The sequence below is a fragment of the Echiichthys vipera genome, assembly GCF_963691815.1.
Source record: "Echiichthys vipera genome assembly, chromosome: 2".
Taxonomy (NCBI): domain Eukaryota; kingdom Metazoa; phylum Chordata; class Actinopteri; order Perciformes; family Trachinidae; genus Echiichthys; species Echiichthys vipera.
In genome coordinates, this window is record NC_139827.1 from 571251 (window position 1) to 583076 (window position 11826).

At 50.8% G+C, this 11826-nt stretch overlaps 2 protein-coding genes across 3 annotated transcripts in view; one reads left to right on the top strand and one right to left on the bottom strand.

Moving 5' to 3' along the window:
- Positions 1-262: 262 nt before the first annotated feature.
- On the bottom strand, positions 263-7482 carry psen2 (presenilin 2). Of its 2 annotated transcripts, none has more exons than XM_083932901.1 (11): positions 7437-7482; positions 6472-6605; positions 6169-6395; positions 5918-6059; positions 4806-4873; positions 4508-4728; positions 3573-3671; positions 3420-3485; positions 2022-2108; positions 1811-1926; positions 263-703 (listed from the first exon to the last, which is right to left on the bottom strand). In XM_083932901.1, the coding sequence occupies exons 2-11, from the start codon at positions 6601-6603 to the stop codon at positions 548-550; spliced, it is 1314 nt and encodes a 437-aa protein (XP_083789027.1). In that variant the 5' UTR covers positions 6604-6605; positions 7437-7482; the 3' UTR covers positions 263-547. The 2 variants fall into 2 exon arrangements, with proteins under 2 accessions (XP_083789027.1, XP_083789026.1); XM_083932900.1 differs by having other exon boundaries at positions 3408-3485.
- Positions 7483-7726: 244 nt separating this feature from the next.
- LOC310963318 (phosphofurin acidic cluster sorting protein 2-like) overlaps positions 7727-11826 on the top strand; it is a 33825-nt gene continuing 29725 nt past the window's right edge. Inside the window, exon 1 of the mRNA XM_083936064.1 lies at positions 7727-7862. Within this exon, the coding sequence (XP_083792190.1) occupies positions 7848-7862 (15 nt within the window). The 5' untranslated portion in view covers positions 7727-7847. The remainder of the gene's footprint in view (positions 7863-11826) is intronic.

Consider the following 11826-nt stretch of genomic DNA (forward strand, 5'->3'; position numbering starts at 1 on the left):
TTGAGTCCATCAGCTCTCACCACGAGTCAGCAACAGTCGACCCTGGCAACCAGCAACGCTATTGGCTGCTACCATGGCAACACAACAGGACAGGAAGTCAAACATTTCAAACATTCATTCAGACTAAATATATTTTTTCTGTTCCCCTCAGAACGCCCGCGGGTGTTTAATTAATATTATTAAAACATAACTTTAATAAAGGATCAGCTGTTTTTCTGTAAACGATAAAAACAGGAACCAGAGAATCGTCACTTTGAAGAGTTTGGACTTTTTTATTTAAAACACTCAAAACTAAACATCGATTATCAAAAGAGCTGAGGTTCATTCAAGAGTCGCTGCTCAGAACTCACGTCATCTACGACAGGAAGTTAAAAGACTAAACAGGAAGTGGAACAAACCAGGTCAGGAAGGAGCTCTGAGTGTTTCAGGGGGACGCACCTGAGCGCCTCACCGGCCGCCACATCATGTCACACGCCGTCACAGACTCACCACGGGCGCAGGAAGTAGCGTCTGTGCGTGACGGGCAGGTGAGGTGGGCGGGGCTTCCTCAGATGTAGAACTGGTGGTCGGCCAGGTTGTCCATGAACGGCTGAACCAGGAAGTCCGTGGAGAAGTAGAAGACGAGGCCGAAGGTGATGGAGATGGGCAACGCCGGCAACGCCTTCTTAAAGATCGCCAGGAGCAGCAGCGTCAGGCACAGGCCCTGGGACGGGTGGAGGACGGGTGGAGACAGGTGGAGGACAGGTGAGGACGGGTGGGGACGGGTGGAGACGGGTGGGGACAGGTGAGGACGGGTGGGGACGGGTGGAGACGGGTGGGGACAGGTGGAGACGGGTGGAGGACAGGTGGAGACGGGTGGAGACGGGTGGAGGTGGGTGGAGGACAGGTGGAGACGGGTGGAGGTGGGTGGAGAAAGGTGGAGGACAGGTGGGGACGGGTGGAGACAGGTGGAGACAGGGGGAGGACAGGTGTGTTACAGGTGGAGGACAGGTGTGAAACAGGTGTGTTGCAGGTGGAGACGGGTGGAGGACAGGTGGAGACGGGTGGAGGTGGGTGGAGGACAGGTGGAGACGGGTGGAGGACAGGTGGAGGTGGGTGGAGGACAGGTGTGTTGCAGGTGGAGACGGAAGGAGGACAGGGAGACGGGTGGAGGTGGGTGGAGGACAGGTGGAGACGGGTGGAGGACAGGTGGAGACGGGTGGAGGTGGGTGGAGGACAGGTGGAGGACAGGTGGAGACGGGTGGAGGTGGGTGGAGGACAGGTGGAGACGGGTGGAGGACAGGTGGAGACAGGTGGAGGTGGGTGGAGGACAGGTGTGTTACAAGTGGAGACGGGTGTTAAACAGGTGGAGGACAGGTGGAGGTGGGTGGAGGACAGGTGTGTTACAGGTGGAGACGGGTGTTAAACAGGTGAAGACGGGTGGAGGACAGGTGGGGAACAGGAGTTAGACAGGTTGTGTCAGGTGTGTCTCAGGTGAGTCTCAGGTGTGTCTCAGGTGTGTCTCAGGTGAGTCTCAGGTGAGTCTCAGGTGTGTCTCAGGTGTGTCTCAGGTGTGTCTCAGGTGTGTTACAGGTGAGTCTCAGGTGAGTCTCAGGTGTGTCTCAGGTGAGTCTCAGGTGAGTCTCAGGTGAGTCTCAGGTGTGTCTCAGGTGTGTCTCAGGTGTGTCTCAGGTGTGTTACAGGTGAGTCTCAGGTGTGTCTCAGGTGTGTCTCAGGTGAGTCTCAGGTGTCTCAGGTGTATGTCTCAGGTGTGTCTCAGGTGAGTCTCAGGTGTGTCTCAGGTGTGTCTCAGGTGTTGTTGAGAACTTACGATGAGAATGGCGACGAAGCAGGCGAGCGTGGTGTTCCAGTCTCCGCCGGTCGCTGCAGCTTTTCCCACCAGGACGCTGTAGAAGATGAAATCCCCGAGGCCGAGCTTCACGCCACCTGCAGACACGAGGACACCTGTCAGCGACCTCCACAGGTGAAGGTCAAACAACCCTCTGAGAACCTGCTGAGTCATCGTTCTGCGCTGAACTCACGCTCCTCCTCCGAGTCGTCATCTGGAAACGGGCGGGGCTGTCGGCTCTCAGGCTCCGCCCCCCTGCTGCTCTGCTCCGCCTCCTCGTCTGAAAAGAGTCAACACGTGGATATGAATCAATACAGGGTCATTAACTCAGGTGAGTCTCAGGTGAGTCTCAGGTGAGTCTCAGGTGTGTGTCAGGTGTGTGTCAGGTGTGTCTGAGGTGTGTCTCAGGTGAGTCTCAGGTGAGTCTCAGGTGAGTCTCAGGTGAGTCTCAGGTGAGTCTCAGGTGTGTCTCAGGTGAGTCTCAGGTGAGTCTCAGGTGAGTCTCAGGTGTGTTTCAGGTGTGTCTCAGGTGAGTCTCAGGTGAGTCTCAGGTGAGTCTCAGGTGAGTCTCAGGTGTGTGTCAGGTGTGTGTCAGGTGTGTGTCAGGTGTGTCAGGTGAGTCTCAGGTGTGTGTCCCAGGTGTCTCAGGTGTGTCTCAGGTGTGTGTCAGGTGTGTGTCAGGTGTGTCTCAGGTGTGTCTCAGGTGTGTCTCAGGTGTGTGTCTCAGGTGTGTCTCAGGTGTGTCTTAGGTGTGTGTCTCAGGTGTGTCTCAGGTGTGTGTCTCAGGTGAGTCTCAGGTGAGTCTCAGGTGAGTCTCAGGTGAGTTTGAGTCTCAGGTGTGTCTCAGGTGAGTCTCAGGTGAGTCTCAGGTGAGTTTGAGTCTCAGGTGTGTCTCAGGTGTGTCTCAGGTGAGTCTCAGGTGAGTCTCAGGTGTGTCTCAGGTGTGTCTCAGGTGTGTCTCAGGTGGTTCAGGTGTGTCTCAGGTGTGTCTCAGGTGGTTCAGGTGAGTCTCAGGTGAGTCTCAGGTGAGTCTCAGGTGAGTCTCAGGTGTGTGTCAGGTGTGTGTCAGGTGTGTCTCAGGTGTGTCTCAGGTGTGTCTCAGGTGTGTGTCAGGTGAGTCTCAGGTGTGTCTCAGGTGAGTCTCAGGTGTGTCTCAGGTGTGTGTCTCAGGTGTGTGTCAGGTGTGTGTCAGGTGTGTCTCAGGCGAGTCTCAGGTGTGTGTCTCAGGTGTGTGTCACAGGTGAGTCTCAGGTGAGTCTCAGGTGTGTTTCAGGTGTGTGTTTCAGGTGTGTCTCAGGTGTGTCTCAGGTGTGTGTCTCAGGTGTGTCTCAGGTGTGTCTCAGGTGTGTCTCAGGTGAGTCTCAGGTGAGTCTCAGGTGTGTGTCTCAGGTGTGTCTCAGGTGTGTCTCAGGTGTGTGTCTCAGGTGTGTCTCAGGTGTGTGTCTCAGGTGTGTCTCAGGTGTGTCTCAGGTGTGTGTCTCAGGTGAGTCTCAGGTGTGTCTCAGGTGAGTCTCAGGTGAGTCTCAGGTGAGTCTCAGGTGTGTCTCAGGTGAGTCTCAGGTGTTAACTTCAGTCTAACCTGACGTTGCACCTGTCTGGTGTGCGGAGCGATGAGCGTCCTCGGGGCTCGCCATCCCCACCGTCCACATCATGGCGGCTGAAACAAAGAGCACAGACGCCGTGAGTGAAGCGTCTGGTGGGCGTTTATCGGCGTGCGGCGGCGCCCGTTACCGTGTGGACTCACAGGAGTAGATGAGAGCCGGGAAGATGGGCTCGTTGCGTTCCTGCGCCGTCTCCACCAACATCCTGAGAGGACCTTTAGGAGACAGCACAGCCACCAGGTCTGCAGCCACAGCAAAGCATCATGGGAAGTGTGAGACAGTCTGAGCCGCATCATGACTGAGCGCTCGAACGCAACTCAGGTTTATTTATATCAGAAAAAATGACTTTAAGACGTTAAAGTTTGTTCCATATATTAATAATAAACAAAACAACAACAACAACAATACTACTAATGATGGTCTACTCTAACTCTCTCCTGGTCTCAGTGCCCCCTCCCACTGTTCCTCCGTGCCGTGCCCCAGCACGTGTCACGGCTAAAGTCTGGTTCCTTTGACCAGTGTGAGTGCAACCGTACCACGTCTAGGAGCGGCACGCTTGCCGTCCACGGCCCGTTTGGGAGAGGTGGGCTTTAGTAAAGCACGTTTGCACGTGTACGAGCACGAGCGTGCGCACGTGTACAAGCACGAGGCCTACGGCGGCTCTGAGGTCATTTCCTGTGCGCCTGTTGGGACGTAGAAAAAAGAAGGAGGGACCATGCGCGGACATTTCAAACAATGGCGGTGAAAGGTTCACGTTGGTGTGATGCGGAGGTGGAGTGTTTACTGCAGATTTGGTCGATGAAAAGATTCAAAAACAGTCGACAAGACGCACAAAAACTCCGAGGTCTACGGAAAGATCTGGAAACAAAGCCACGCATCGCCATGACGTCATCAATGCGTGTGACGTGTTACGGCGTGATGACGTATAGGCAGCAAGAAGCATTCTCCGAGGCCCAGGTAGTGTGAGTACAAACGGGCCTGGAGGGGGGGACAAGGACCCTAAAGCACGGGCACGGGGCACGGAGGAACAGTGGGAGGGCGCCCTGATATTAAACCTGCGGCGGCGGCGGCGACTCACCGTAGACGGAGATGGCGCCCAGGATGACCCAGGCGGACCACTCGGGCAGGTACTTGATGAAGACCAGGGCCATGAGGGCGCTGATGAGGATGAGGTAGGCCTGCTGCAGCTGCAGGGGGCCCTTCCAGTGGATGCAGATCATCCCCACCGCCCCGAAGTTCCAGATGACCACGGCCACGGTCGGGTAATCCACCGCCACGTTGTACGTCTTGAACACCTCGCTAAAAACCACAGCCGCTCATTTAACCACGGTCATCGCTCCCAGAGAGAGAGAACGTGGAGATCAGAGGAAACTCACCCGAGGTACATGAAGCTGAACCAGAAGAGCAGCATCAGGGAGGACAGGATGAGCCAGCCGTGGATGAACTGGACCACAACAACAACAACAACAACAACAGCGTCAGCGACAACAACAACAACAACAGCGTCAGTGACAACAACAACAACAACAACGTCAGTGACAACAACAACAACAGCGTCAGTGACAACAACAACAACGACAACAAGGTCAGCGACAACAACAACAACAGCAAGGTCAGTGACAACAACAGTGACAACAACAACAACAACAACGTCAGTGACAACAACAACGTCAGTGACAACAACAACAACAAGGTCAGTGACAGTGACAACAACAACAACAACAACGTCAGTGACAAAAACAACAACAACAGGGTCAGTGACAATAACAACAACAACGACAGCGACAGTGACGACAACAACAACAACATCAGTGACAACAACAACAACAGCGACAACAACAACGTCACATCAGCAGCAGAAGAAACGTTTCTACTGTCACAGATTCAAAAGGAGGAATCAGAATCATCCAGTTCCTCAAGTACAAAACCCGGACTAAACCAGACCCGGGACCAGGACCAGGACCAGGACCGGTCTGGGACTGGACCAGGACCAGGACCAGGACCAGGCTGGGACTGGACCAGGACCAGGACCAGGCTGGGACTGGACCATGGCTAACCAGAGAAGGAGGTCTGAGACTCCACTTCTCTCCAGTTTACAATGCTGCCCTTTCATCCCTTCATTCAACAATCCAACCTCAAAGAACAACTGTTCACAAACGTCCTCCTGTGACTCCAACCACTGGACCAGGACCAGGACCAGGACCAGGAGCAGGACCAGGAGCAGGCTGGGACTGGACCAGCACTAACCAAGTCCAGACCTACTTCCACCAACGACTGTCACTCTAACGACGGAGCACAAAGGGTTCCAGTGACATCATCGACCTGTGAGAGGTTAAAGACCTGGATCTCAGGCCGATGATGTCACAGAGACTTTACGCTGAGTCGTAACGTAAACTTAAATATTTGGATCCGATTCCTCGATGAATCGTCGGAATCCTCGGTTCGATAGCTGCAGCCCTAGAACCCCGGTGACAAACGTGCGCCCGACCTTGTAGCAGCGGTACTTGTAGAGGACGACCAGGAAGATGGTCATGACCACGATGACGCTGATCATGATGATGGTGTTCAGGACGGAGTTGAGGAGCCGGCGGCCGACAGACGCCGTGTTCTCCGTGAACGGCGTGTAGATCCTGCGGGGGGGAGACAAACACCACTGTTACGTCATCTGTGGTCGTACGTGGTCGTACGTGGTCGTACGCGGTCGTACGTGGTCGTGCGGCGGCTGCAGCGTGGACCTACAGCTGCTGGTCGGTCTTCTCCGTGTAGAAGCTGACGGACTTGATGGTGGCGACCACCACCGCCATGCAGAGGGTGACGGGGACGAAGAGCATGATGACGTGCTTGGCTCCGTACTTCAGCGTCAGCTCCTCATCGTCTACATCCGCCTCCTGCTCCGAGCCGCGGCCACCGACGCCAACGCCGTCGCCATCCACTCCGTCTGGACCCGCCCTCCTGCTGAGCGCCGCCTGGACGACCACAGGACGACAGTCAGGGACAGACACGACGACACTGACACGTGTGACACAGAATCTGCAGCGTTACCCGTTTGGGCGGCGTGTCCTCGGGGGGCGTGGCCTCAGGGTCCGGCCTGTAGGAGGGGACCGCCGGGTTCTCAGACGGCACCAACGCCGTCCGCTCGTTGTACGAGTCCTCGTCGCTGTCGGAGGCGTTCATGGCTGTAAACAACAACAACAACATTTACTCTTGATTTACAAATTTATTCATTTATTTAAAATGTATTTATTATTATTAATAATAATTTATTTATGTTCATTTAAAACCTTTATTTGCATTTATTTTATTTTTAAATATATTTATTATAATTATTTATTCATGAATTATTTTCTTTTATTAATTAAAAACTATTTGTTCTTTCGCATTTATTTTATATTTATTTATTTTAAAATGTATTTATTTTTATGATTTTATTATTTATTTATATTCATTTAAACCTTTTTAAAAATTTGTTATACATTTATTTATTTTTAAATGTATTTATTATTATAATTGTTTATTTCTGTATTATTTTCTTTTATTAATTAAAAAACTATTTGTTCTTTCGCATTTATTTTATTTCACAGTTATTTCTCACACATTTCCCTGAGTTATGAACATTAAAGCTGATGTTTTAAACACATTAAAGATGTTAAAGTTCACAGAAACACGTGAATTATGAATAAAAACACATGAATCATGAATAAAAACACATGAATTATGAATAAAAACACGTGAATTATGAATAAAAACATGTGAATTATGAATAAAAACACATGAATTATGAATAAAAACACGTGAATTATGAATAAAAACACGTGAATTATGAATAAAAACACATGAATCATGAATAAAAACACACATTTCTGGTGTTTTCCCTGAGTTATGAACATTAAAGCAGATGTTTTAAACACATTAAAGATGTTTAAGTTCACCTGAGTGAGTTCATGTTCATATAAAAACATGAATTATGAATAAAAACACGTGAATTATGAATAAAAACACGTTTTTACCTGAGAGCTGAAGAAGTAAACACCGACACAACCCGGAACTCGCGCGGTCAGCTGACCGTCAGCTGACGACACGGCGCGTCATCACGCTGCGTCACCAGGTCACGTGGTGTTTCTTCTTCGCTGTTTTATTGGCGGACTGAAAACAGGGAGGGCGGCGCGTTCACGGTGCGTTTGTAAACACAGAGAAGAAGAAGAAGAAGAAGAAGAAGAAGAAGAAGAAGAAGAAGAAGAAGAAGAAGAAGAAGAAGAAGAAGAAGAAGAAGAAGAAGAAGAAGAAGAAGAAGAAGAAGAAGAAGAAGAAGAAGAAGAAGAAGAAGAAGAAGAAGAAGAAGAAGAAGAAGAAGAAGAAGAAGAAGGAGAAGAAGGAGAAGGAGGAGCGGGTCTTTCGAACCGCGGCGGCTCTGAGGATCAATGAGGACGAGACAGGTACAGAGTCCACCAGAACCGAGCGTTTATGCTCCTAGAGGACACTTTAACACACGTTTAGGCTCCTAGAGGACACTTTAGCACACGTTTATGCTCCTAGAGGACACTTTAACACACGTTTATGCTCCTAGAGGACACTTTAACACACGTTTATGCTCCTAGAGGACACTTTAGCACACGTTTATGCTCCTAGAGGACACTTTAACACACGTTTATGCTCCTAGAGGACACTTTAGCACACGTTTATGCTCCTAGAGGACACTTTAACACACGTTTATGCTCCTAGAGGACACTTTAACACACGTTTATGCTCCTAGAGGACACTTTAGCACACGTTTATGCTCCTAGAGGACACTTTAACACACGTTTATGCTCCTTGAGGACACTTTAGCACACGTTTATGCTCCTAGAGGACACTTAAACACACGTTTATGCTCCTAGAGGACACTTTAACACACGTTTATGCTCCTAGAGGACACTTTAACACACGTTTATGCTCCTAGAGGACACTTTAGCACACGTTTATGCTCCTAGAGGACACTTTAACACACGTTTATGCTCCTAGAGGACACTTTAGCACACGTTTATGCTCCTAGAGGACACTTTAACACACGTTTATGCTCCTAGAGGACACTTTAACACACGTTTATGCTCCTAGAGGACACTTTAACACACGTTTATGCTCCTAGAGGACACTTTAACACACGTTTATGCTCCTAGAGGACACTTTAACACACGTTTATGCTCCTAGAGGACACTTTAGCACACGTTTATGCTCCTAGAGGACACTTTAGCACATGTTTATGCTCCTACACTTTAACACACGTTTATGCTCCTAGAGGACACTTTAACACACGTTTATGCTCCTAGAGGACACTTTAGCACACGTTTATGCTCCTAGAGGACACTTTAACACACGTTTATGCTCCTAGAGGACACTTTAGCACACGTTTATGCTCCTAGAGGACACTTTAACACACGTTTATGCTCCTAGAGGACACTTTAACACACGTTTATGCTCCTAGAGGACACTTTAGCACACGTTTATGCTCCTAGAGGACACTTTAACACACGTTTATGCTCCTAGAGGACACTTTAGCACACGTTTATGCTCCTAGAGGACACTTTAACACACGTTTATGCTCCTAGAGGACACTTTAACACACGTTTATGCTCCTAGAGGACACTTTAGCACACGTTTATGCTCCTAGAGGACACTTTAACACATGTTTATGCTCCTAGAGGACACTTTAACACACGTTTATGCTCCTAGAGGACACTTTAGCACACGTTTATGCTCCTAGAGGACACTTTAACACACGTTTATGCTCCTAGAGGACACTTTAACACACGTTTATGCTCCTAGAGGACACTTTAGGGGTAATGTTGAGGAGTATCATGATGGGTGGGGGAGAGCTGCCACTAGGGGGCACTAGATCTGGCAGCACATTCAGGACACATCACCATCAAAAGATGACACACCCCAGTGAAAAGAGCAGCCACTGCAGAACCTCTCAGATGCTTTAAGCCCCAATATTATAATAATAATAATTATTATAATAATAATAATAATAACTTGGACTAATATCGCGCCTTTCATCGTCCAAGGTCTCTTAACAGTTCTGGACTCGGTGAAAGGAAATGTTTTGAGGTGCGTTTTGAACGTAGGCCGTGACGGGGCGGCGCCACATAGAGGGGTCGGCTGTTTCACTTTGACTCATAGTCCAGGTAAAAAGAATGTAAAGCCGGATGCCGGTCCAGACAGTTCGGACCAGCTGAAGAGGAGGAAGCCGGTTTGGACCACATCCTACCCTCTTCCTGCGTTATGGCCTCCCTCACCTGGAGACAGAGACGACGGCTCAACGCACTAACCCTGACCCGGGTTGTGGCCCACCGGGGCGTCTGTTTGTTCCCGCCAGTGTTGGCTCCCAGGCGCTCCAGTGGGGTCATTCCTCTAGACTCCCCTGCCCTCCCGGGGTCGCCAGGACTCTGTCCCTCCTTCATCGTCATTTCTGTTGGACTTCCAAGTTTGTCCAGGCCTGCACCGTCTGCGCTAGAGGCAAGGCAAGTTCTTCTTCATCCTCTTCTCGTGCCCGGTCGTCCTTGGTCTCACATCGCGTTGGACTTTGTCACAGGACTTCCTGTGTCTCAAGGTAACGACACTATTGTGACCGTAGTTGACTGCTCCTCTAAGATGGTGCACTTTTTTCCCCGGACTAAACTGCCGTCAGCCATCGAGACGGCTTCTCTCCTGGTGGATCATGTCTTCTGCCTTCATGGTATTCCTCTGGACATCGTCTCGGACCGGGGTCCTCAGTTCACTTCCCATGTCTGGAAGGTCTTCTGTCAGGTTCTGGTGCCAGTGTGAGTTTGTCCTCGGGGTTACCACCCTCAGTCCAAAGGGCAGACGGAGAGGGCCAACCAGGATCTGGAGACCGCCCTTTGCTGTGTCTGCGCTCACAATCCCTCGTCATGGTCGCCTCAGCTGTCCTGGGTTGAATACTCCCACTACTCCCTGCTCTGCTACAGGTACGTCTCCCTTCGAGGCCTCGTTAGGTTACTTACCTCCTCTCTTTGCAGCCCAGGAGTCTGGGATTGCAGTTCCTTCGGTCCAACATCACCTCCGGAGGGTCCGTCGGATCTGGAGAGCGGTCCGAGGTGCGTTGCTCCGTACGGCAGAACAGAACTGCAGGATGGTGGATCACTGTCGCGTCCCGGCCCCTAAGTACAGACCTGGTCAGAAGGTCTGATTGAACTTGCACGACATCGCTCTGAATGTTATGTCCAAGAAGCTCGCTCCTCCTTTCATTGGTCCGTTCGAGGTCGAGGCTGTAATTAACCTTTTTGCCGTTCGGCTCAAACTTCCATCATCTCTCAGGATCCATCCCACGTTCCACGTGTCCCAGCTGAAGCCTGTGACCACCAGGTGCCCGCCTACCATCGCCCCACCACCCCCCAGGACCATGGATGGCCATCCAGCGTTCCCGGTGAGTGCGATCCTGGACGTGCGACGCAGGGGGCGTGGCTTCCAGTACCTGGTCGACTGGGAGGGATACGGTCCTGAGGAAAGGAGTTGGATCTCTCAGTCCCTGATCCTGGACCCGTCTGTCATCAGGGACTTCTACCGGCTCATCCAGGGAGTACCCTTCAACGAGGGGGAGGGGGGGGATAGGGATCCCATCCTGGCAGTCCTTCCCTTTGCCTTTTGTTCTTGTGTTTGTCTCCCTCTCTGTGTTTGTCTGTTGGGGACGGGAGGCGTGATTTCCCGAACAAGCTGTTTCCAGTTCCACTAATCCCCCCCCCCCCCCCTCACCAGTATAAGAAGCCGGATGTGAGACGCATTGGGCGCCAAATCGTTACATCATCTCTGTGTTACCCGTGAGCCTGTTCCCAGTCTGATTGCCTACCTCCCGCTTGTGTTCTACCCGTGAGCGTCTCGCTGTTGTTTGATACCTCGTCTACACTGGAGACGTTGAGGAGAGCAGCACCTTCACTTGGACACCACTCCTTGTTCTCTTGCGTACTGAACACTGTTGTATGTAGTTTATGTTTCATTAAAGACTCTTTAACCTGACTCTGACTCTTCCACGGATGAGATGAGCAGCTATGGAGCACGCCGCTCACTAACTCTGTGTTCTCTGGATCCTTCTGTTGAATATGGACACACACACACACACACACACACACACACACACAGACACACACACACACACTCAGGCGTTTGATCCGTAAATTCACGTTAAACACAAATGGAAAATCTCCTTTACCTTCATGTTGTTTCCTTTCTGAGCTTTGCCTCCACGCTGTTAGCACGTCACACGCTGTTAGCACGTCACACGCTGTTAGCACGTCACACGCTTCACTCATCTGATTGGTTGGTTTGGCCCGTGTGTTGGTGACAGACAGATGGTTCATCCAATCAGAAACCAGGATTTTCACCCCTTCACAAAGACCTTTAGACCAG